Genomic DNA, 22,415 nt, shown 5'->3' with positions numbered 1-22,415 from the left:
TATGTAACTTACGCTCAACTACAGTCAGCAGCCAGTCTGCTTAGCTTGGCATAAAGACTGGAAACAGCTAGGCTAGCGCTGTCCAAAGGTTACAAAATCCGCCTGCCTGCAATTTGAAAGCTCACCAATTAACACACTAGCCATTACACCCTGATTCCAGTCTTTGTGTTAAGCTAAGATAACCCCCTGCTGGCTCCGGCAACATCACCTGGACATGAAAGTGGAAGAACTATTCCTTTAACCCTCTAGGACAGTGCTATAGAGCATGTGGACCGCAGTCCGTCAAAACCCTGTTAACAATTACAACTACAGATTTGAACACTTAATTAAGGACATATTCACATTTAGAGGAAAAAACTGTCTATGTACACCAATCCTTAAAATGAAAGTGTGTCAGTTTCATAAACTGATATTAACATCTAACTATGATCACCTTACTTCACCAAAAGTGAATCATGCAGATTCAATTTGGGTGTTTTATGAACTGAAAATATCTCTTCCTCAGCTTAACTAAAAATGGTTCTGTTGCCAAAGCCAAACTTACCACAGAGTGGGTGCAAAGCCCCTGGGTTCTGATGTGACCACATCCCCGCGAGCCCAGGACGGTTCATAAAAGTCGTGTTTCATTAAAAGAAACGTGGTGCTGAGGCGAAAGATTTTTGTGCTGAGAGTTTAAATTTCATGTCCGTGTACACGAATCCTGTAAATGATGTTTCCTGATGAGTTGACAAACTGCTGATACCACCTTGCTAAATAATCTGGAAACCCAAAAGCTGTGACTCAGGAGCATTAACCGTACGAGTATAGAGTCATAACCTTTAACAATGACTTTAGTCATAACATATCAACCCTATTTGTGAGAGAATGCAACCGATTCTACAAATAGTTGATGAAAAAGATATATTATAAACCCTAAATTCACAACAAGATTACACTGAATACCTTAAACTAAAACATTTAAAGTTTAAGAGTCACTCGTAGGCATATAATCACACATCTGCGTCATGTCTGAGGCTGTAATCCACATGATCTCCCTTGTCCAAGACAGTTTCTTGTTGGAGTGGTTGCCCAGATGGGACATACGAGCGTCAGGTTCAAATCTCAAAGAAACACCGACAGCAATGAACAGTCAGCGGCCTTTGACTTCATTCTTCAGAAGTGACAATTCTCATGTCTTTCCAGATAACAGCATTGTTGATTGTGTAACATAATTTGCTGGAATAAAAGCCTTAAGCCTACATTTTTTATTGGCTTTAAGATTATGCAACAACAGTTTCTTGTAATAAATCTCAGAGGTGTTCAACACGTTACATCTGAAACCTCAGTGTGGTTGTTCATGATATGATGATCGTGTTCTGGAGAAATGCTCTCACTGCCTGAAATGGAAAAAAAAAGAAGCGACAAAAATAATCACTTGTTTCCGACGGCAGCTGCTGTGATTCAAACCCAGTCATTGAAAACACATTTACCTCAGCGATTTACAGAGTGATGACCCCTCTTTGGAAATCACTGTGGCTTTTTTTTTTTGATGCACATTAAGTGATCAGTTAAATAAAGTGCACATCTGGTTGTGGTTATGGTCTCTCAGATTTTATGTGCCGAAAAAAGTTTTAAAAGACACCAGAACATCTTTAGTTGCAGATTTTTCCACATTAGATCTCTGAAAAGCCTTCTGGGCAATCTAATTTTCTGCAATCACACAAATCCAGTGTGGGATTTGTGAACCGAGGAGAGCAGAGTTAGAGAGAAAGGTATGAGAACATTTGAATGGACTCAGGCGCTGTGTGTGCGTTGGGTTACTCTGTGACCTGCCTGCTCTTCAGCCTCGGGGCAGGAACCCCCCCAACACTGTTTGTGTTGCACCTGATGGACATCAGTGAAGCTTGGATGATCTCATCAATCTGTCACCTATTAGTCCTTTAACATCTGTTTTGTAAATTCTAAACAGCCCAGTCAACCGGATATAACATTATTACACAGATACTGTACATCGGAGTGTGTTTGTGTCACAGGGTACGTCCAATATGTACAAAATGTGCTAAATCACATTCATGTTACATATTTATTACCCGACTTTCACATACAGGGTCGGATGGGATGGAGGTGGAGTTGAAGGCGACAAGGCTGCCAACCAGGTGACCGCAGTTCGAGTCCGTGTTGAAACTACAAGATATAATTTGGGAGAACTAAGAACAATTTCCAGCAGAGATTGTGGTGACTAAAACTAGATATTTTTCTTGGGAAGTCGAGCAATCTCCTGTCCTGTTTGTGTTAACAGAACTGGGTGTGTTTTAATGAGACCTAGGGACATTTCCAGCCGTTTTTGTGGTGACCAAAACCAGTTATTTTTCAAGAGAAGTCAGGCAACTTCCAGCTTTGTTTGTGGCGAAAGAAACCTCTGGATATTTCCAGCTGTGTTCAAGGCTGGACAAACAGGTATTTTAAGCCAAACCATGTTGTTTTCCTAACCATAACCAAGTGGTTTTTGTGCCTAAACTTAACCAGAGCATACACAAAGCATTATGACAAGAGAGAATTAGAAAAATGAAGCTAAAGAAAGAAAGCTTTAACTTATCTGTTGTTTTGCAGAAACGTACTTAGCTAACATTTAATCTGGTGATATGGCTGATTCTGAAACAAACCTGCGTTCTGACAAACGATAATGACTTCTCGTTGATTAAGAAATGAAATGTTTATTAACACTTACTCAGCTTCCAGCTTAATAATTGAACGGTACACAAATGTAAACACAGATAATCAAATTACCAGAGACTGTTTAAAAAGGCAAAGTCCTGTCATCATTTCACCCCAGCTTTTAGATCAAAACAATTTAAAAAATGCTAAATGAAACCAACCTAACATTAATAAATCTACTTATCTTACATTTGATAATATATCTCCCTGCTGAGTGAATGGTATAACAGTGAGTACAATCAACCGAAGTAATGATGAAGTAAAAAGAGTCTTTGGTTCTTTGAATTATTAATTCTTATAAACGCGACAATTTAAAAACTTTTATACGTGTGAAAAGAACTCTGACAAATGTGAAAATAAAAAGTCTCATACATTATGAAAATAAAAACAATACCTATGAGGCAATTGACATGGATTTCATGACATCTGGGAGAATTATTGTAGATGTCTTTTTAAGGGTGAGGAACTGTAGCAGCTCCTCTTTTAGTCAGTCATGCTGAGCAGCTGGAACAAGGGCTGCAGCTGAGTCAGTGTCTGTTATGTGAAAGACGTCCTGAAACATGGAAAGGACACGGCCGAAGTGAGAGCCTTCCCAGAACACCTTGCCACATCTGGTGCAGACATAGAAGAGCGGTATCCTCGGCAGGAGGCCGGGGGGAACGGTGTGGAGCTGTATGGGTTCCCCTCCGGGAAAGGTCAGGGTGTCGGGGTCCAGCCCTGAAAGGGGGGCCCACTGACACTGAAGGGCGTACCTGGGGATGTCAGAGGACACACTGGGGGTCATCTCCTCATCCTGCTGTTGTGTGTGGTCAGTGGCGTCCTGGTCCTCCAAAAATCCTACAAACAAAATACTTAAATTTAATGAAGTTATTCTTGAACAGGCAAAAGCCCTTTTTACACAGAGATCCTGCAAAAACAGCCGCAATGAAGACTCTCCTATAGGCTGCCTTTATTTGTGTTTTTCTTTTTCACTGAACAAAACAACGGCAGCATTTCGCAAGCAAAAGAGGCATGACTTGTAGTTTCAGAAGTGTCAAGCTCTTTCTGCAATAACAATCATTTGCTATCTGATGGGCTGGTAACCATTGCCATCATTGGTTGGGTTGGTTAGGTTAAGGTGTGAGGAGTGATGGTCAGTTTAGGGTGAGGGTAAGAATATAAAGGTCACGCCTTCTTAATGGTTGGATTTGTGTCTCGTCCTGTCAGCTCATTCTTTTTTCACAGATGTTGATAGGGAACTGTTTCTACAGCTCAGAGGTGGAACAACAACGACACCACAGACCCATTCAGTCTTTGTACCTCTAATATAGATGGCGGGGCAGAATATTGTTGCAACGTTCCTTTCTTGAACAGGTTGTGTGAGGGTGGCCAATAATAAGTGCAGTCAGCCAAAGCAAGTCTAAAACTACCCTTAACAGATGTAAAGACTTCAGTAACGGCATGTAGATACAGCCTTCAATATTCTACTCGTTATCAAAAGGAGTCCACCAAATAAGAAGTCTTTTCCATGATGTTGTGTGGTTTCACTGACCTTTCTGTTTGAGCATCCCGATCATGTCCTTTCTGGGCACCGCCACATACTGATCGCAGTTACACGCCTAGACAAAAAATAAAACACATTATTAGCAGCAGGGTTAAAAGAGGTGTTTTTAGGTCTCCATCTTGACGAAACAATTCTATCAAACCAGCGATAGTTTGAATGATTTAAATGACTTGTTTCCAAAAGTATAACATGAACACATGAAATGAACGGCAACTCACGCAGAGTGCCGGTGAAATGTAGAACAAAGACATTATAGTATGGAAACTGACGTGAAAAAGATGTGGGGGAGGGGGCCGTTCCCCTTAAATCTACTGGAGCATAATGCAACTTATAGCTCTCTCTGACAGAAAGATGCAATACGTGTCGAGCTGTAGGTTTACTTTAGTAATGCCGCGGTAACTATAGTAACCAGAGTTCACCTGTTCAAGTCGTAAAGTGTGACACCAGTGTGGACTAGAGTTGGAGAGCCTGAATATTTGTCATGACCCATTCACACCAATGGCAAACAGACATGTTTCCTCAGTGGCTGCTTTGGTGTGAAAGGGGCTAAGTGTTTCAGAAAGATCAGTGTGTGTATGTGTGTGTGTGTGGGGACAGCGTTCACGCCTCAGTAACATTCACATGTCCATGCCGTCCTGTCCTTCTCCAAGCTAAAGGTCGCCATGGTGGGACATTAGTGACCGCTTGTTTGCCGGCCCCTAACGTGCACTGACTGACACACACACACACACACACACACACACGCACACACGCACACACTCGTCTGTAAGCCATCCTGACAGCATGTCAGTGCTAAAAGCCTTGTCAACACACCTGAGCTCCACCCAGCAAACAGCATTCCACTTAGAGGTGAGCTGTAAATCAAACGGCACTTGCAGACCTCCCAATGCAAGGATTCTTGACTAGCTCGATCAAGGCCGCGCCGTCTCCCTCCAACCCGGGAAAAGTGTAATGAAGACTGCAAATCAGAAAAAGCGTGTCTTTCTCTGTGTGCACATGCAGAGCGGTGTTTGTCTCTGCGGTAGCTGAGGTCAGGACGGGAGAAAGCGGCTAGACAGTGGAGGTGTGGGAATAGCAGAGGTGTCATCTCCTGTCTTGCCTGTGGGAATAAAGCCCATCTCTCCCTCAGTACAGTCTGTATTCTCCTCTTTGTATTCTGCCTCTCACACACACACACACACACACACACACACACACACACACACACAGACAAAACACTATTCGCACAGGCTACACTGCAGTGCGCATAAACCGCATGCCTACAAGTGCTCGCAGCGCATACACATGGCTCACACATACAAGTGTGTCGGCAGCCAGGAAAACAGACCCAGCTATTTGCTCAGCTCAGAGTTTCCCAGAGTTGAGCAAGCCAGAACCTGCTCTGAACTCTCAAGGCTAAGCCACGGACCGGCAGGCACACACGCACACCATCTCACACACGCAACCTGGATGGAAATAATTAAATCTTAAATTAATCAAAACAGAGCCAGCGACAAATCCAAAGATCCTGCAGAGATATATTAGACAAACAAAAAAGGCAAAAAAAGGTGTGAAGAAAAATAAATAATGTTAATTCAGAAATTACGTTATGACGAATTTTGCTCTGATATTAAGAAGCATCACAGTGATATTAACAGATATGCAGATAAGAATATTCGTGAATATCAGAGCTTTAGGTGCATTAATGATTCTCAAGAGACAAAACAAACTTAGTGAGGTCTTGTGGTGTTTCATATCAGAATGAACACAGATGGTGGGTGTTTGACACCGGGTTGGATGAGATGAATTCAGTAACATTTTTCTTGATTTTGGCTTGCTGCAGGAACACGAAGGTCTCAAGTTATTAAATACTCAAGTTTTAAGGCATGCAGTTGTCACGCAGAGCCTAAGAAGCACCAAGGTGCAAAAGGTGTCATTCTCTGCAGCTCCTGCACGTCTGAGGGTACTGTCAAAGCCATTCACATTTGGCATGTTTGCACAGGCAAAATATCATGTTTGTGATCATCCACAGGTGGCTTCATTCAATGCAGTCTGTGCATGTTGGTCAGGTGGAACTGAGGCCTGCAGCCTGTCCACATGGCCATGTTATTGAGTTTTAAACATGCATCTTGTGGATGCACAAACCACAACTCTCAGGCTTTTCAAAAATGTTTTGGGCTGCACAGTTGTGAGTGGTTAACACGGTTGCCTCATAGCAAGAAGTTCCTGGGTTTGAATCTTGGCTGAGGCCTTCCTGTGTGGAGTTGTTTGTTCTGTTTGTGCTAGTGTAAGTTTCCTCTGGTTTCCCTCACAATCAAAACATGTATATAAGGTCATCTCTGCAGTCACTGCCCTTGACCAGGGCTAGCCTTACCAATGTATCAATTGGCCAATATTAGGAGCCAATGCAGGTCTATCTCAGATAAATCAGTATTGTCCTAAATGTAGTCTGATATGTGATGATATAAAAACTTTACTTTAAGAGCCTATAGTAGAGAATATGATGTTTGAAGTAGTTTAGAATTTCATGATGTTTACTGTTTCATGACATTTTGGGCAATAAGGTTTGTCATTAAACTGCAAAATATCAGCCTCTGTTACATTTGATTACTGCAAAAAGTGTGTTTATCGACCCATATATTGGAATTATTTTTATATCAGTATCTGCCCGAAAAATCAAGTTATGGTCGAGTTCTAACCAAGGAACTGGTTTAGATCTGGAGTTGGTCCCTAGGCACTGTACGATGGCTGCCCACTACTCCTCCAGCATGGATGATAAATGCAGAAAACCAGTTTCACTGTATGTGATTGTATGTGATTTTTTTCTCTTTTCTTTTTCTTTCAACTTGTTTGTAATTCAACATCATTGTAAATGGGGGAAACCAACCAACTTCAATGGTCCTTGAATTTAAATAAACATCTGAATGAAATAAAAATTCTTCTTCTTCTCTCTATTGTACTGAATGTGACCGACAGCAGATTCTGTTTTTTCCTCCGAGTTCAACAGAAGCAATCTTGCCAAACTGTATTTCAATGCTGTCTTTAAGTCAGCCACCAAAAATTAAACCAGCTAACCAAAACATATTTTCTTAATTTTCATTTATTTAACTCTCAAAAGTTTTTTCGGCAGTTGCTACATTGCTGTTTCCTTTCTCTGTCTTTTGTTCTTTCTGTGTTTTTCAGGGAACCTCCTGCGTTCTCACACTCCGTGTGGCCGTGCCAGAGAAAGAATGCTCCTTGCCGTGACAACAAAGGCTATCTAAAGTGTGATACTGTGTTTCAAAGGATGGGAGGTGGTGGAAAAAAGAGGAGAGAAAGGGGGATAGTGGAGAGGAGGTAGGAAAGAGAGGGAGGGAGGGGGGTGGGAGATTTTTCCCTAACGTTCTCAAACACACACACATGCACACACACTCATACTGCACTGGCTCTGTAGGCAGCTCCCATGGGAAAATCCGAAACCAATCTCAAAAGGCGGTGCTTTTAGGGCCGATGTAGGTCACATGGCCAGAACAGCCAATTGGCCGCAAGTGATTTGATTCAAATTGTGGTAAGTCAGGTAAGGGGCAGCGTGGGAACCAAAGAGAAGAAGAGAAGAACTGCACCGTTACCCTTTGAAGATGTTGCCTTTTCCTTCTCAATGCAAATTTCAAGTCCGAGGTAAGGTTAAATATAGTTAATTCCACTGTCCAAGGCTGTTGTGGTCTAAAATATACACACAATATATAAGTAAAGAACAGCTTTTTCCAGAAACTACAGTATCCCTTCCAAGGAAAGGAACATAAAACATCAGAGATTCATTGTTTGCTCCCAACATACCGTGTATGGGACGTTCTGTCATTTTCAGTTCCCTGTCATTCTGTTGGGCAGATATGAAATTTTGTTGCCACTGTGAAATGATGTAGGTTCCGCTGTAAGTAGGACGGCAAGCAGAAGTGGAAAAAGCAGCCTCATACTGCCGTAGAAATGATGAGTAAGGAGAAGCAAACTGGCCAAAAGCATTGCTTTCCCACACAGTCCCAAGGTCATGCTAGGTGATCTGGATCCCGTCCAACAGCGATGGACAATCTCACACATGATTTTACTGACGGATGCAAACTGCAGGAAAATGACCTGTTTTAATTTTCTCTGGCTGGACAGAAGGAAGGAGAAAAGAGTGGAAATGGTTTACTTCGCTTAGAATTCTCCCACTGAGGAAGCTGACATCATCGCAGTTAATCATTAAATCAAGTTATCTCCAAGTGGAAAATCAAGCATGAGTACCAGCCGTCAGACTCCAAAGTCATACCAGTGACCAGAGAAGTGAGAGAGTCGGTAAAGTTCTCCTTAATGATAAATCACTTACTGGAAGATTTGATTTAAAAATGAAAGAGGTCCATCATGTCATCACATCATCACTTTCCATCTACCTGTGTTTTATTTAACCTGATTTTAAAAATGTGGGACTTAATGTAGAATGCAATGATTTGCAAATAATTTTTTGGAATTTAAATTCTGCAACATTGTAACTACTGCAAACAGACTTCTCCTATTGAAATCTAAATAATAATATACGGTTATACGTGTAAATTCTTTAGTCAGTTCTGATGGGTAGTATAGCCTTGCTGTATAGCCTTGCTATACTACCCATTTTTCTAACTTCCTCAAAAAGGAAGTTAGAAAAACTGATGAGTAAAAAGTAACACACATGAAAACCACACAAAAACTATCTTTTGGCCCTTTTTTATTATATTATTGTTACACCATGTATATTCAATGGGCTGGAGTTTATAAGCACATTTTGTCATTTGAAAGATAGATTTTTCCAGTATATACTGTATCCACACCTGATGAAGGGGTCATTTTCTGCTGCAGCGGGACTGTGAGGGAAATACAGCAGTGACCTACTAAATGTACTTTCCCACAGTATCCTGAGGGTATCTGGCCAGTGTCTCAGCCCGACAGTCTGAGGTAATTACCAGCTCTGTTAACTAACCACTACCACCTGACAGCAACCTGAACTTGGACCACAGCAGAGCCTGTCTGGGCTTGACATCACACACACCTTCCTCTGACTCACTTCGCTTGCACACATGTACAAACATACGCACACTCGCACATACTTAACAGGCATGCAAAAGATGTAAAAAAGTCACAAGCAGCTCTTGCACACACGCACGCCCTTCCCTGACTCACTTTTGCACCCACTCATTTCACCTGGATGAAATGACAAATGATAGAAGTCACATCCTTTCCCACCTGGACTTTCCCAGGGATGCAAATCATCCAGTTGAGTTGCTCAGACTGGGAAAAGCTGCTGTTCATGCATAAAGCAGACGTTAGATATCCAATAAACCTCTTTTCAAATCATCTAAAACAGATGTGCTAAGCTTTAAATATCATGCTGCTTTACTTTTTCAGTGCTGCTTAAATGTTCTTTGGGCTCTACCCAATATATTCTCCCCGACGCACTAAACCAACATCATAGAACTAACGGTAACAAAGGTCAACCATTGCGCCGCCTTACTTTGCTTGTGTCTCAGCCAAAAAGCTGCAACATAAGCTGCAATACTACAGCTAATGGCTTACTAGTGAGCACATCAGATAGGTAGTCAGTATTTGTGATTAAAAATTAAAACCGTAAGACTCTGGATTGTGGATATAAAATCAGTTGTTATGATAAAGAAGTGTTTGCCCACCATTCCACAACACTCTCCTTTATATAGCCATTTGTTATCGAAAAGTATGTCTGATAAAAGCTTGCAAATGGCACTGGCAAGGAGGCGAAGGTGAAAAAATACGGAGAGAAATCACACTGAACGGGTGAAATCAAGGTTACCACCGTGTTAAACTCAAGTGGGTTTCTGTTTTTTTTTTTTTGCATTTCTCTTCCCATCAGCCAATCAGACTGAATTTCTCTAAATCAAGGGCTCCACCGCTGATCCATTGAGCTCAGTTGGCTGAAAAGCCGCCAAAGTGTTGGAAACACTGTAAAAACAAGGGCCACAGCTGTCACTGGTGGCCAAGACATTGGCTAACTGGGTTTGTAGGTCCCTCAAGGTTGAGGCTGCTGGAACCTGTCCACCAGCACCAGTTTCTTATTAGCAAAAATGTCCATGAATAAGATTCTCTGAACAGAAATTTCTTAGTTTTATCTTGCATATCCTTTAACTTTATATTCTAAAAAATCTAGGAAAGCTTTAAGCCGAATTGAAACCTATTCATACTTAATATCCTCTGACTTGAAGGTACAATATGTAAGAACTCAAGTTAAAGATATCAAAACTTTCACTAAAATCTATCCACCGAATGTGAATAACAGTTATATAGTCTATGTATTGTGTTGCAAAGACATATAGTGAAGATAGCATGCAGCCCTGACACTTCCTTTTCTATAGCTCCTGTGTTAATGATGTAAACACCACCAATAGCTAACAGCAGCTACAGTTAAAAGCAGTTAGTGGTTACCCTGGTGAAATGCTGCCCCTTATTTGCATAAGAATCTGACAGGTGATACATTTCTACACACTGCACCTTTAAAATAGTTCTTGCCTTAAAAACTGTACATGAAATGCAACATTTGTTCACAGATAACACAAATTTTTTTTTTTTTTTTACAGCATTTAGTTCTTTATCTAAAATCAAAGTTAGTCTTTTTGATTTGATGACTTAAGGGGGGTACACACATAAGGATTTTATACATCTTAAGAGATTTTTTTATCTGTAGAGCCCCCACACATGAAGATTAAAAAAAATCAGCTTTGATCATACTGTGTGTGGTGTGCTCCGATATTCTCAGCATAGGACACCACACACATAAAGATTATCTGTCTCACGTCCGATCTAGAATATAGTCCTCTGAGCCAGAAATATCACGTGATCTACAGTAACCAATGGCAACAACCCCAGCGTCACTGGGCTCTTCATACACGGAAAAGAGCATAGACAATATATAAAAAAAGAGTAAATAAAGGTTTTAATACATGAAAGACATGGAAGACATAGAAGAGGGAATGATGGTGGTCCTCGGACAATTGCTGTCCGAAAAATCCGTAAAAAAAAAGGAGAGTGAAAAAATCCTGGAGACAGCAGGAACAAGGACTTTATAGTCTACTGAGCGAGCTAGAGGTGAGTAGATTCATAGTTTATTTTTCCCATAGGAAAAGTTAGATCTCACCGCTGTTTTTATTTACGTCCGCTTCCGTGTTCCTAAGTCAGCTGGTTGGCTACGTTGCGTTTCACGTCACATTTCACGGAGTAGTGACTCAGGAGTCGTCGGCTTTCCCCACACACATGAAGATTTTTCGTCGTAAATATTGAACAAGTTTAACATTTATGATTGTCGGCCGCGACCCGTTTCCGAGCAAATTATCGGGACAAATTGACTCTTAACATACCACAGACCACAGGATAATTGTATAGGATAATCTTATAAGACAGAAGATAATCTTCCGTGGTCAGGAAGGGGTAAAATCGGAGCAAAATCAGCCCGATTATCGTTATGTGTGTACCCCCCTTTAATGAACAGACAAATCTCTGTATATACTCAAACGTACAAAATGTAATGCCATATTCTAGTCACTTGATTTATTATACATGGCCTCGAATGTGAAATGTATCTCGTATGTATCTCAATATTTCAATGATTGAATGTGTTCTATTGAAACAGTTGTGTCACAATAAGAGGCTCATCCATGACATCATGCCTCTGTCCTTCAGAATATGGAGAGAAACTTTTCTAATTTCATGCATCGCTCGTTTAGTCCCGCTCCCCCGGGGTGCTTAACTCTTGCTCAATCTCTTCTTGTTTCTTTCTCTTGTCAACTTTGCTGTCCACTTTCAACCATTTTCTCACCCCGTTTGGCCTCTGTGCATTTCTGCCTTTTCTTCCTTCCCTCCTTTGCTCCCTTAGATTGTCTTTATTGGAGCTCACTAAAAGGGGTAATGAAGAAGATAATAGCCCGGAGTCTAACAGATAACAGTCTAGCCATCCCACAAATAGCACTAATGCTTTCCCCTGGCCTGGCACAGTGAGTTCATTCTGTTTTTTACCCACTCAACCTTCAACCTCAACCTCTATCTCTCGCTCTCTCCAATTCAACCTATGTCTTCTCTGTCTTGCTTGAAGCTCCTTCTACCCCCCTTCCAGTGTTCCCCTTCAATCTCCCTCTCTCCTTCTCCCTAGTTGTCTCTCACCTCTAACCTCTTTCTTTTCTCTCCTTCTCCAAGTACTCCTTTTCTCCCTCTCTTCAGACGCCAGATAGCTGGACCCGGTCTAAGCTAAACAGCTGAGGAAAACAACACACTGAAAAGGTCCATTGACAATGCTGCTCACTGGGCTAAGAGGGATAAAAACAGCTCATCTCAAAAACATAAAAAGCTGGATTAAACCGCCGGCCAGCCTCTATTGATATGTTGCTTTTTTGTATCACGGGTTAAAATTAAAACAACTGAAACCTACAACAAGTCGGAGGGGCAATGCGCTCGTGGCAAATGATTGGTTCATTACTTGCCCTACTGTGTTCTTCAACTATACTAGTTAATTCCCATGTCAGTGTAGGTTTGGCTTGAGTCACAGCTGAGAGATGCTTACTGCTTCAGATGTTCTGCCTCTAAACATGGTGGCTAAGACCCTCCAGCAGCGGATGTGTGGGGATTGTACAAAGGTGACACAATTAGTTCATTAACTGATTAGTTGGTCTACGAACACTGTCTGCCACAGTGCCAAGTTTTCACCAGTGTTCGTTGGTTGGCTGGTTTGTCGGCAGGATTACACAAAAACTACAGAATAGATTTCCACAAAACTTGGATGGAGGATGGGTCTCGGCCAAGAAAAGACCCCATTAACTTCTGGCAGTGATCCAGAGAAAGGGATTGATCTTGAATTTCTTCTAACTTTAACACTGTGAGGTATTTTTCAACATTTCCGTTTATTCCTCATAATGCATGGATCTTGATGGAAAAAAGAAATCAGGTGTTTTTAAGTGGCTGGTATCTATGAGTGAGTACAAATTGATGTGGATCCAAATCGATATCTGGGTCTAGTGGAATTTAATATGTTTATCTGACATCAAATTACGCTCAACTGAGTTAAAAGTGGCTGTGTTGCCTTGGTTGAGGTATGCGCTCCATTAAGTGCCATTCTAATGTAACAAACTGATTGATTATTTCAATTATTTAGCAAAAATGTTGAACAATTACTAAATGTACAGCAGTTCCTACATTGTCAATCTTTGTCTTCTACCGATTGAATATCTCTGGGTATTAGATGGTTGGTTGCCCATGTTACCTTTGGTTTAAGGGAGATTGTATTAGGATACATTTGTTTCTTATTCTCTGACAGTCTGAAGATGAAATGTTTGCTCAATAAATCAAGAAATTAGACTGCAGATATACTTAGAGATTTGTTATAGATTCGGTACTAAGACAGCCAAACTGCTACAATTGTATGTAACGGCTCTACTTAAGCACACTCCAGGGAAATCTGAAAACATTGTTGCTTGCACATTCATAAATGAACCAAAACAGTGACCTGATCAAGAATAAACTGCATCAGATAGGTGAAACCCTGGGAAACTTCTCTGCTTATTTTCGTTTACAAAACATGATTGTTGAGGAGACAAATGGTGGCTTTTGTGGCGCTGTCATATGTGCAATAAAGACAACTGCTTCTCTCAAACACAGACCATCCATGCAACTGTCAGTTAACATTTGTCTTTTTCAGGCAGACCTGGTGCTCCAAATGCTTTCCCACCAGTTTGCCTATTCAGTGTGACGTTTACACACGCTTACACGCTAAAACTGTCTCAATATGCTCATTATTCCCATTCCTTCAATGCACCCATTCAACCCGATATTATTACAACATCCAAGGCTTCCTCGACATGCGCTAACAGTTCTCAAACTGTCATTACACCCACACACTGCAAACTGAAATTCCACCCACTCGACCTGAATCCATCAACCTGATCTACATCTGCACACACACACACAGACACACACAGACACACAGACACACACAGACAGCCCCGTCATGGGAGAGCCACTGGCAGATTCCTCTGCTGAACGTTTATCGCTGCTGGCGCATATTTCACCCTCCAGCCCCCCTCTTCACCCCTTCTCTCCCTTTCCTTTTTTTTCTCATCTCTTCCTGATGTAGAGGCACGCAGGCATGCAGGGAATGTTATTGTAATGCAGAGTGATTCATCCAGGACTGTAAATATTGACAGTGGTGGCGGTGGTGGCTGCTGCTGGTCTGGTCTGTTCTCTCCTGAGGAGCAGTGAGGGAAAAGAGAAAAAAAACGCCTCTACCTTGTGGCTTTTTGACAGACAAGGTGTCATCTTTGGGGTGGAGTAGCGGCGAATCATTTTACATACCAGCATTCGTGCCCGCTTGTCTGACTGTCGAATGCTTGCATAACCAGATGTGGGAGTTACACAGGAGGAGACACTTGGCGGTGGACCGTGTACAGTACGATGATAAGAAATGACCAAAATCCTCTGTGGCTGCGACTAAGTTCTTCTTTAAATGTCCTCTTTTGCATTGTTCTAGGGAACTAGAATATCTCCTGTGCAATATACATGCTCTGTCACATCTCCTACCTTCATTGAGAGCTGTAGAAACTCTGACTAAATCTGACGGCCAGATTCAAACAGGTGTGGGCTGGTTTATTTTTTCATGTCTCGTCTTTGTATGAGCGCAGCAGGGCAAGCTGGATCTGATTGAAACAAGTATGGTTTCTCATTTTGGTGCAACGGATGAATAAGTCAGAAGACTGAGATAAATGGATCCTTTTTGCGTGGGCAAAAATCATCTTGTACATAATAATTTCAGATACAGCAACAACACCCCAAGCAGCATTTAGTGCAAAATGTCTTACTACTACTACTATCAATTTGTTGTCTGCCCATGTCCGTGAGGCTCTACCAGACTGCAAACATGGACAGTGTGTGCCATCCATGGTTGCAGACACCCCATATAGTAAACACAGAACTGTCAAGTGTCTGCTACACTTTACAGACTATATTTGGCAGCTGTTATATATTATTCCAGACCAAAGTTCAGTACTTCTGTGATGACAGCCGAGACAGCTAAATGAAGACCATTAGAGATGGTTTATTTTCTGGAATAATGAATGTATGATAGCAGAATTTAGAGTACCATTGAATTAGTGGTGCTGCATAAGGAGCTCATTCATATGTTGTGCTTTGTGCAGGAAACACTTCTAGCTGTCAAAAACTGTTTAATGACATTCTCTTGTCAGCACTTAAAATGAAGTAAATACAGTAATATTAAATAACATGATGAGGAGGAAAATGGTCTTACATCACTTATTACTTATTTGTAACTATTCTAGCATGAAGTGGCTTCAATTTTCTTAAAACAAACAACATGAGCAGTCGAAGTTACAACATGAAGTCCGACCAAAACCCCAAGTACATTCAACCTTCTATTGAGCTTTTTGAAGAAGCTTCAAATGTTTGTCCTCATATTTGATTATATATATTATAAAGTCCTAGATGTTAATTAAGTTATTCAATGGATTAAAATAAGAACTAAGTGCCAAGTGAATAAAGATATGTAATATGATCTCATTTTTGTAAAGTAATTTCCTGTAATCTCGTCAGAGCTGAAATAGATTTTTTTGTCATTGCGGTTACATCAATGTAATTTAATGGTGCTGTTGGATTTCTGCTAGTTGAAGGTGAGCGATTCTGGGGACGGATAGTAGGTTATCGAGTCCCAACCATGAATTAACAATCAAGAAGCATTCGAATGTTGGTTAATAAATTTGATTGTCAACGTTATGAATTAAGTTTTCAAGCTTCAAATTGCAGCCCTACTTACACCTTAAATTTTGATCAAGCTGACAAGCAAATGGGTTCAAGAAGAAAACCTCTGTGCATGGCCAAAACGCTAGTGTTCACTTCAGAAACAAGGACAGTGAGCTTTGTGAAGATGTGATTTTATAGGGGCCACAAATGAGCAACTGGTCCATGTGACAATGGAGAGAGATGCTGAGCAAGATAATCACATCATTACTGCTTTAAGGCATTAACAAATCACTGCTGAGAGCTTGCAGACGCAGGCAGACACAAATACACATCTATGTCTTTGCTAGGGTCATTGTATGTATCATCAGGAGACACACACACACACACACACACACACACACACACACACACACACACACAGGACAGGCTATGGGAGGGTGAGATAAAGGAAAAGGAAAAGAGGGAAAGGGCTCGGGGTTAAGTGGCAATAATGATGCAGAATAAGACATCAGTGTGTGCGAGTGTGTGTGTGTGTGTCTATGCTTGAGTGTGCATGTGTGCGCGTGCGTGTTGTTTAAACTCACTTCAAAGTGTCTCTGGTAGCCTTGTTCATGTCAACAGGAGACACAGGAGAGGAAGACGGCATTGGAAACACAGAGAGGTAGAGGGGGAGGAAAAAAGAGAGGGTGTGGGGGTAAAAAGGAAGCAGTACATGATGGTGAACAAAGGCTGAAGGGAAAGAGAGGACTGAGGTTGGAGGAGGGTAAGGCAGGGTTAAGGAGAAGTGGGTCGGAGGTGAGAGGTTGGGGGTATTAGGGCAGGAGGGGAGGGGACTCGTGGTGAAGGGGTTCACCTCTAGTGTGAACGCAATGAGGTAAAACCAGAAAGAAAAGGAGGATGAAGAGAGTTCCTGTGTCATACACCCTCTTTAATTCCACCCTTCCTTCCCTCCCCTCCCCTCCGCTGTCCCCTTCCCTCCCTCCACCCACCGCTGCTCCCCTCTCTGCGACCGGCCCCAGCGAATTCCCTAGGGCCAGGGGCAGTCCCCTTTCAGTCTCCAGTGACACAGTAATTAGAAGTGTGGGAACTGAATCCGTCCCTCTTTCTGAGCCCCGCACTCCCTCCCGCGCTCCCTCGCCCCCCACGCCACCCCTCCACTTCCTTTGCCACCTCTCTTTTTGCACCGCACCTCATCTCTCAATCTCAGGAAGTAGCATCTACCCTCAGACAGAGGTCTCGCATGAGGTTAAAATGCTGATGTCCAAAGCAGATACTGAAAAAAATCTCTGCAATCCTGCAATCTGCATCTTGTATGATGCACACTTTTAATTAGCAATTTTGAGTATAATGAAGATATGAATATGACCTAATAGATGATTAAATCAAAAATGAACTAATCCCATATGGGCTTAATCCTCACGTGCCACCTGTGATGTCCATGGGAGCAACACATCACACACACTCACACACACTCAACCCCATACCCTTCATTCACCCCACCAATCCAACCCCACCTCACCCCTACCCCCCCTCTGCCTCCTCTACAGCCACAGAGTCCCCTATCTCTTCGAACAGAGCAACGCTGTCTCTCCCGCTCTCTGTCAAGCCCACTACCACCACCCACCACCCCCAACCCCCCATTCGCTATCTCCGCCGCGATAACCATGGGAACAGCAGCACTGTGGGAACGGGCCACCAGTTGACCAAAATAGACAGCAGGAAAATGGAGGGAAAGAAAGAAAGGGCTCCCTGCATCCAAGGAGTGTGTGTGTGTGTGTGTGTGCGTGCACGTGCGTGTGCGTGCGTGTGTGCGTGCGCGTGTGTAGGAGGTCCATGGGATCATCCAGACAGACAGGTACTCAGGCACTCCAGTCACCTCTGGTTTCCACCGGCAACAAAGGGGACGCTGGGTGGCTTGAGTTGCGACATTAATTCATTAATGGATATGCGGCTTTGGTTGGAGTCGGTGGGACAAACGGAGAGCTCCCCTTCTCACACACAGTCGCGCTCTTGTAACGGTCCTAGGTAGCAGCGTCCCACGCTCAAAGGATACACCCTTAACCACAAACACCCACACCCAAGAAGCGCACTAATACTACACTATCACACGCCCAGTCACACCCGCAACCACGCACCTCTAAAGGGTCACAAGCATTCAGACTTGAAGTTTACATTTAGTTCAGGAATGAGATGACTGTAAATGATTGGCATTCAAGAACTTGAAATAGATTTACAATATCGGGCTGATGCTTTTGTACACTAAAGTCAATGAATTACCAGAAATTAAGCACTAAACAGGATGTTAGGCTATTTGTCGGTTTTAAAATATGTTCATCCTCATGTTATTGCATTTAACTTTATCATCATTTATTAATATTATCATTATTATTATTGTTCTAATCTCGGTTTTTATATCATAGCCCACTGGGTCCTTGGAAAATGGATGGCAGCGATGACATCCGCTCCAATGACAGCATGACAGCTTGAATACACACTTCTGTAGATACCAGAAACTGGAAAAAAAAAAACTACCACAGCTGGTTTCTGTATCAAAACTGTCCATCTAATTGTTTTGTATGTTTATGTCATATTTGGTGCTTCTGGTCTCCAGAGACTACACACAAGAATGCATGCATGCAAATACACGTCTCAGACTTCAAGGCATTTGCTAAAATGCCAGCATGCAGTTCCTATGAGAAAGATTACACACTGGTTTTCCTTGGCCTGAGAGAGGAGGAGGAGGAGGAGAAAATGGGTGAAAGATGCAAGTTGTGCATCATCATCATCATCATTTTTTTTTACCTACTGCTGGTCTATTTTTCCATCCCTTTTATATCCTGCATGTCCCTCAGTAGCTCAGAAGTCCAAGAAATCCAAACTCTTGGCTTCCACCCCTGTTTATCTTGCTAGCTCTCCCCCAAACTTACAGTATCCATCTATATTCAGTCCATGTCCTTCGTCCCGTCTCTGTTCTCTCTTTGCTTCCGATTTTTATCAATCCATCTACCCTCTATCTATCCAGAGAGCTCCGGTTTTGCTCTTTTAGGCCTTTCCCAGGCCAAGCAGCCTGACCTCTCTAGCCTTCTACCTCTTTGCTCCCTGGGGGTGGGGGGTGTCTTTCTGTGACCATTCCCACCCCACAAGGACTTTCACTTTAATCTGACTCTTTGAGTAAGAGAGAAGAAAGAGAGGACAAAACAGAGAAAATGTGTGTGTGTGTGTGTGGGGGGGGGGGGGTTGTGTGCTTGAAGCACCCAAAGCAAACAGACTTCTAACCTCCTGATAGCATCATATCACGCAAACTGCAGCCTTAAGGAAGAACCGCTGCAAGACTGAGTATTAAGTTTTAAGGCTGAGCTGGTTTCACATTTCCAAGATCTATACGTGCACATATGAGTCACCCAACATGACGAACACACATCGAACACTTAAAGAATGTAGAGCCAGACTGGATTTTTAGGGGCTGATCCCGATAACAATATTATAGAGTATAAAAATAGATGATGATGATGATGATGATGATGATGAACATCTAGATCTATGTATCTATATCTATATATCTAACAGACAATATATCTGCACAGTGGGGTTGCCCCAGCGACTACGTTTTCCCACTAATTAATACACTTTTGAGAACACCAGAGTCATCATTGGAATCAAGTTTTTTTGTACAAACAGCAATACTGCTGAAAATTGAACATTACCTATTACCGCAGCCACGCAATTAAAGCATTTAGCTCTAGAACTTACCACTACCATTCAGCAAAAACGCATCACAGAGCAAACAAAATTGACAATACAAAATGACGAAATATTGCAATCATAGTGCGCTTTTGCTTTTTGCGTCAAAAACAAATTCTCCGCCATGTTCTTGTCAGTGAATACCTACTCTTGTCATGTGAGAATTGAATTCTAGGTCCTGCTTCTCTGTACTCTGCCGGATGTCTGGCCCAGTATTGATTCAACGCAAAATATTGCATTTATTTTTTGAATTCCTCAAGTTCACATTTATGTATAGAAACATCCTCCATATATGTATGTGTTTCTGCTGTCATTAAAGTAGTTACGTGAGCAGAAGTCATTAACAATGTTAATCATAATATAAGTGCTATAAGGTTTATGTAGCACAATAACTATTTAATCCCTGCAAAACTGCAATGTCAAATCAATGTAAAGTGTGGTAGTAGTACAAGCCTAAATCTAGAACTAAAGATGGATAGACATCAACACCATCCCATCCCACCGAAAGCAGTCAACCTTGGGAGAAACACCGCAATCAGCACATATTTGTCTGTGATAGGCCGATATTGGCAAACAATTTATCGGTCAGGCACCACCAGAATATTACCAGAATGTACAGACAAACGCTCAGAAGATAAGCTGTGAAAAACAGTTACAATGCGGCCGTTTCCCAATTTTCACACATGTGAACAAGTAAGAAAAACAGCAATACATCACAGAAGCATCAGCACAACACACAAACACATGAAGTACACTGGCTGAGTTGACAAACAACAGACTATGTGGGGGGTTACAATCTATTATCTCTGTCTCCATGAGGTTTAAATGTAATTGTTGACACAACTCATTCTCGGAAACTGCGTGTGCGTGCCCCCCCCACACACACACAGAGACACACACACACCCACACCCACACACCCACACACACCTTGCACTGAGACACAGCATGCACAAACACGGGGGTGTCAAAAAAGAAGAACTACTTAGCCCACAATAGATGGGCTTATTGTTGTGAGGATATTTAGGTCAGTGGTTCCCTGTCTTGCTGGTTTTCTATCCAATCAGCTGCATTAACCACATTCTCATGACACTGGAGGTGTAAATCAGTTGTTGGTGGTGGTTAGAGTAAAAGCAGCAGGGCTCTGGTTCCTGTGAGTCTGAGGTGCAACAAAACTCTGAATCAGAGAGCATCCAGCATTTCTCAACTGCGACTGAATTCTGTCTACAGTCTTTTTCTTTTAAATCTTAACAGTCCTGAAACTCTATAAATTAGAGACAGGATAACACACCCAGCTATAGCATTTCAATGCCCCAACTCTTGTGTGGCTCTAAGCACACAGACAACAGACCACACACATTCATCACACAGAGAGACAGCAATCATGGGCCAAAAGGTAGCTAAAATTATGGAGTTAATAACCTAACATTAGCAAAAACACAGCATGGAAGATAGCGCCATTTGGTCCCTAAAACTCCCACACACCATAAAAGATGTGGTTATTGTAAGTGCAAACCTGCCTTTTCTCCACCTCACCTTGTCTAACTGTCAAATATCTACCAGAGCTTAAGCTGATGTCCTTAACGTGTGAAAACCATCAACCTTTAGTTCATCATTTTCTGCAGTCTAGAGCTGGTTGCTACAGTGCAGTTTGGCTGTGTAATTAAACTGGAATGAAATCCTACAAAACTTCAGGGTTAAAATGTGGTAGAATGACAACTACAGGGTAATAAGCAGTCTTGAATAAATCAGTAAACAGAAGACTGGCTCCATGTTAGCCTGTTAAGTTGTCTGCCTCCACATAAACTGATGTAACTTTCATATTCTTGGCGTCAACCTACAATGAAGTTATTCGCAGCCCTGGAAGCCATGGTAAGAAAAAAAACACCCTTCAAATTGAAGGTAAAGAAAAAAAGAAAAAATTGGGATTCCTGCCAAAGGGAATAATTTGTAATATCACATGTCAGCAAGCATGGCTGCCTCAAAAGCATGACTGCATGTGGAGGAGTTACCCAAGCAACTAAAGTGGACCCGTGTGCCACAGAGTTGTGATAATAACAACCCTAAACCTCTTGGCCATTTCTCACTGCCAGGTATTAGCAGGGTTGACAAGAGTTCTTTATCATCCCAGACAGAGCTGGGATGGTTTTGCTATGTTGCACTGCGTGTTGAGTGTGGGAGAATGATCTATGATTCACTAAGCACCAAAGACCGAAGATCACATTTCACTATCGCAAGGGAAATCATTATACTGTGACCACAGACACAAAGACAGTCATACCAGCAGTATCTGGGTTTCTCAAAACATGATTGCTGGGGCTAGTTCTCACAACATTTTTCTAAAGTTACTTCTTTGATTTCCATTTCATTGGTAGAGGGAAAATGTGTGGGTATGCCCCGTTAAATTTAGACAAGATGGTTGCATGTGTGCACGGACTGAATTCTATTGTTCGCAAATATTGTCAAACTTTGTAATCAACACATTTTTGACCTACTTTTGCAAAAAATGCACACACATCGTGAGCAATAATGCATTTTTAATGGGTTCATAGCCCTTTTCTGTGTGGTATTGTTGCCATTAGCTGACCCGAGCTTTGTTATTACACTGCAAAGAATTCTGCCTCCCTTAGGAGACTATTTAGAAGCAGAGGGAAATCACTCACAGCAGCACAGTCTGGCCGTGCAGCTACTGTGCTCTGAAAAACATGA

General features: G+C 42.0%; 1 protein-coding gene across 1 annotated transcript in view; it reads right to left on the bottom strand.

The window, feature by feature from the left end:
- Positions 1-2,673: 2,673 nt before the first annotated feature.
- Positions 2,674-22,415, bottom strand: part of exd3 (exonuclease 3'-5' domain containing 3) — a 43,640-nt gene continuing 23,898 nt past the window's right edge. Inside the window, exons 20-21 of the mRNA XM_030436401.1 lie at positions 4,226-4,292; positions 2,674-3,531 (exon numbers count right to left, since the gene is read on the bottom strand). Of these exons, the coding sequence (XP_030292261.1) occupies positions 3,182-3,531; positions 4,226-4,292 (417 nt within the window). The 3' untranslated portion in view covers positions 2,674-3,181. The remainder of the gene's footprint in view (positions 3,532-4,225; positions 4,293-22,415) is intronic.

This window comes from Sparus aurata, chromosome 12, assembly GCF_900880675.1.
Source record: "Sparus aurata chromosome 12, fSpaAur1.1, whole genome shotgun sequence".
In the NCBI taxonomy this organism is placed as follows: Eukaryota; Metazoa; Chordata; class Actinopteri; order Spariformes; family Sparidae; genus Sparus; species Sparus aurata.
The sequence above is the reverse complement of the archived record's forward strand: the minus strand, read 5'-3'. Positions and strand labels throughout refer to the sequence as shown.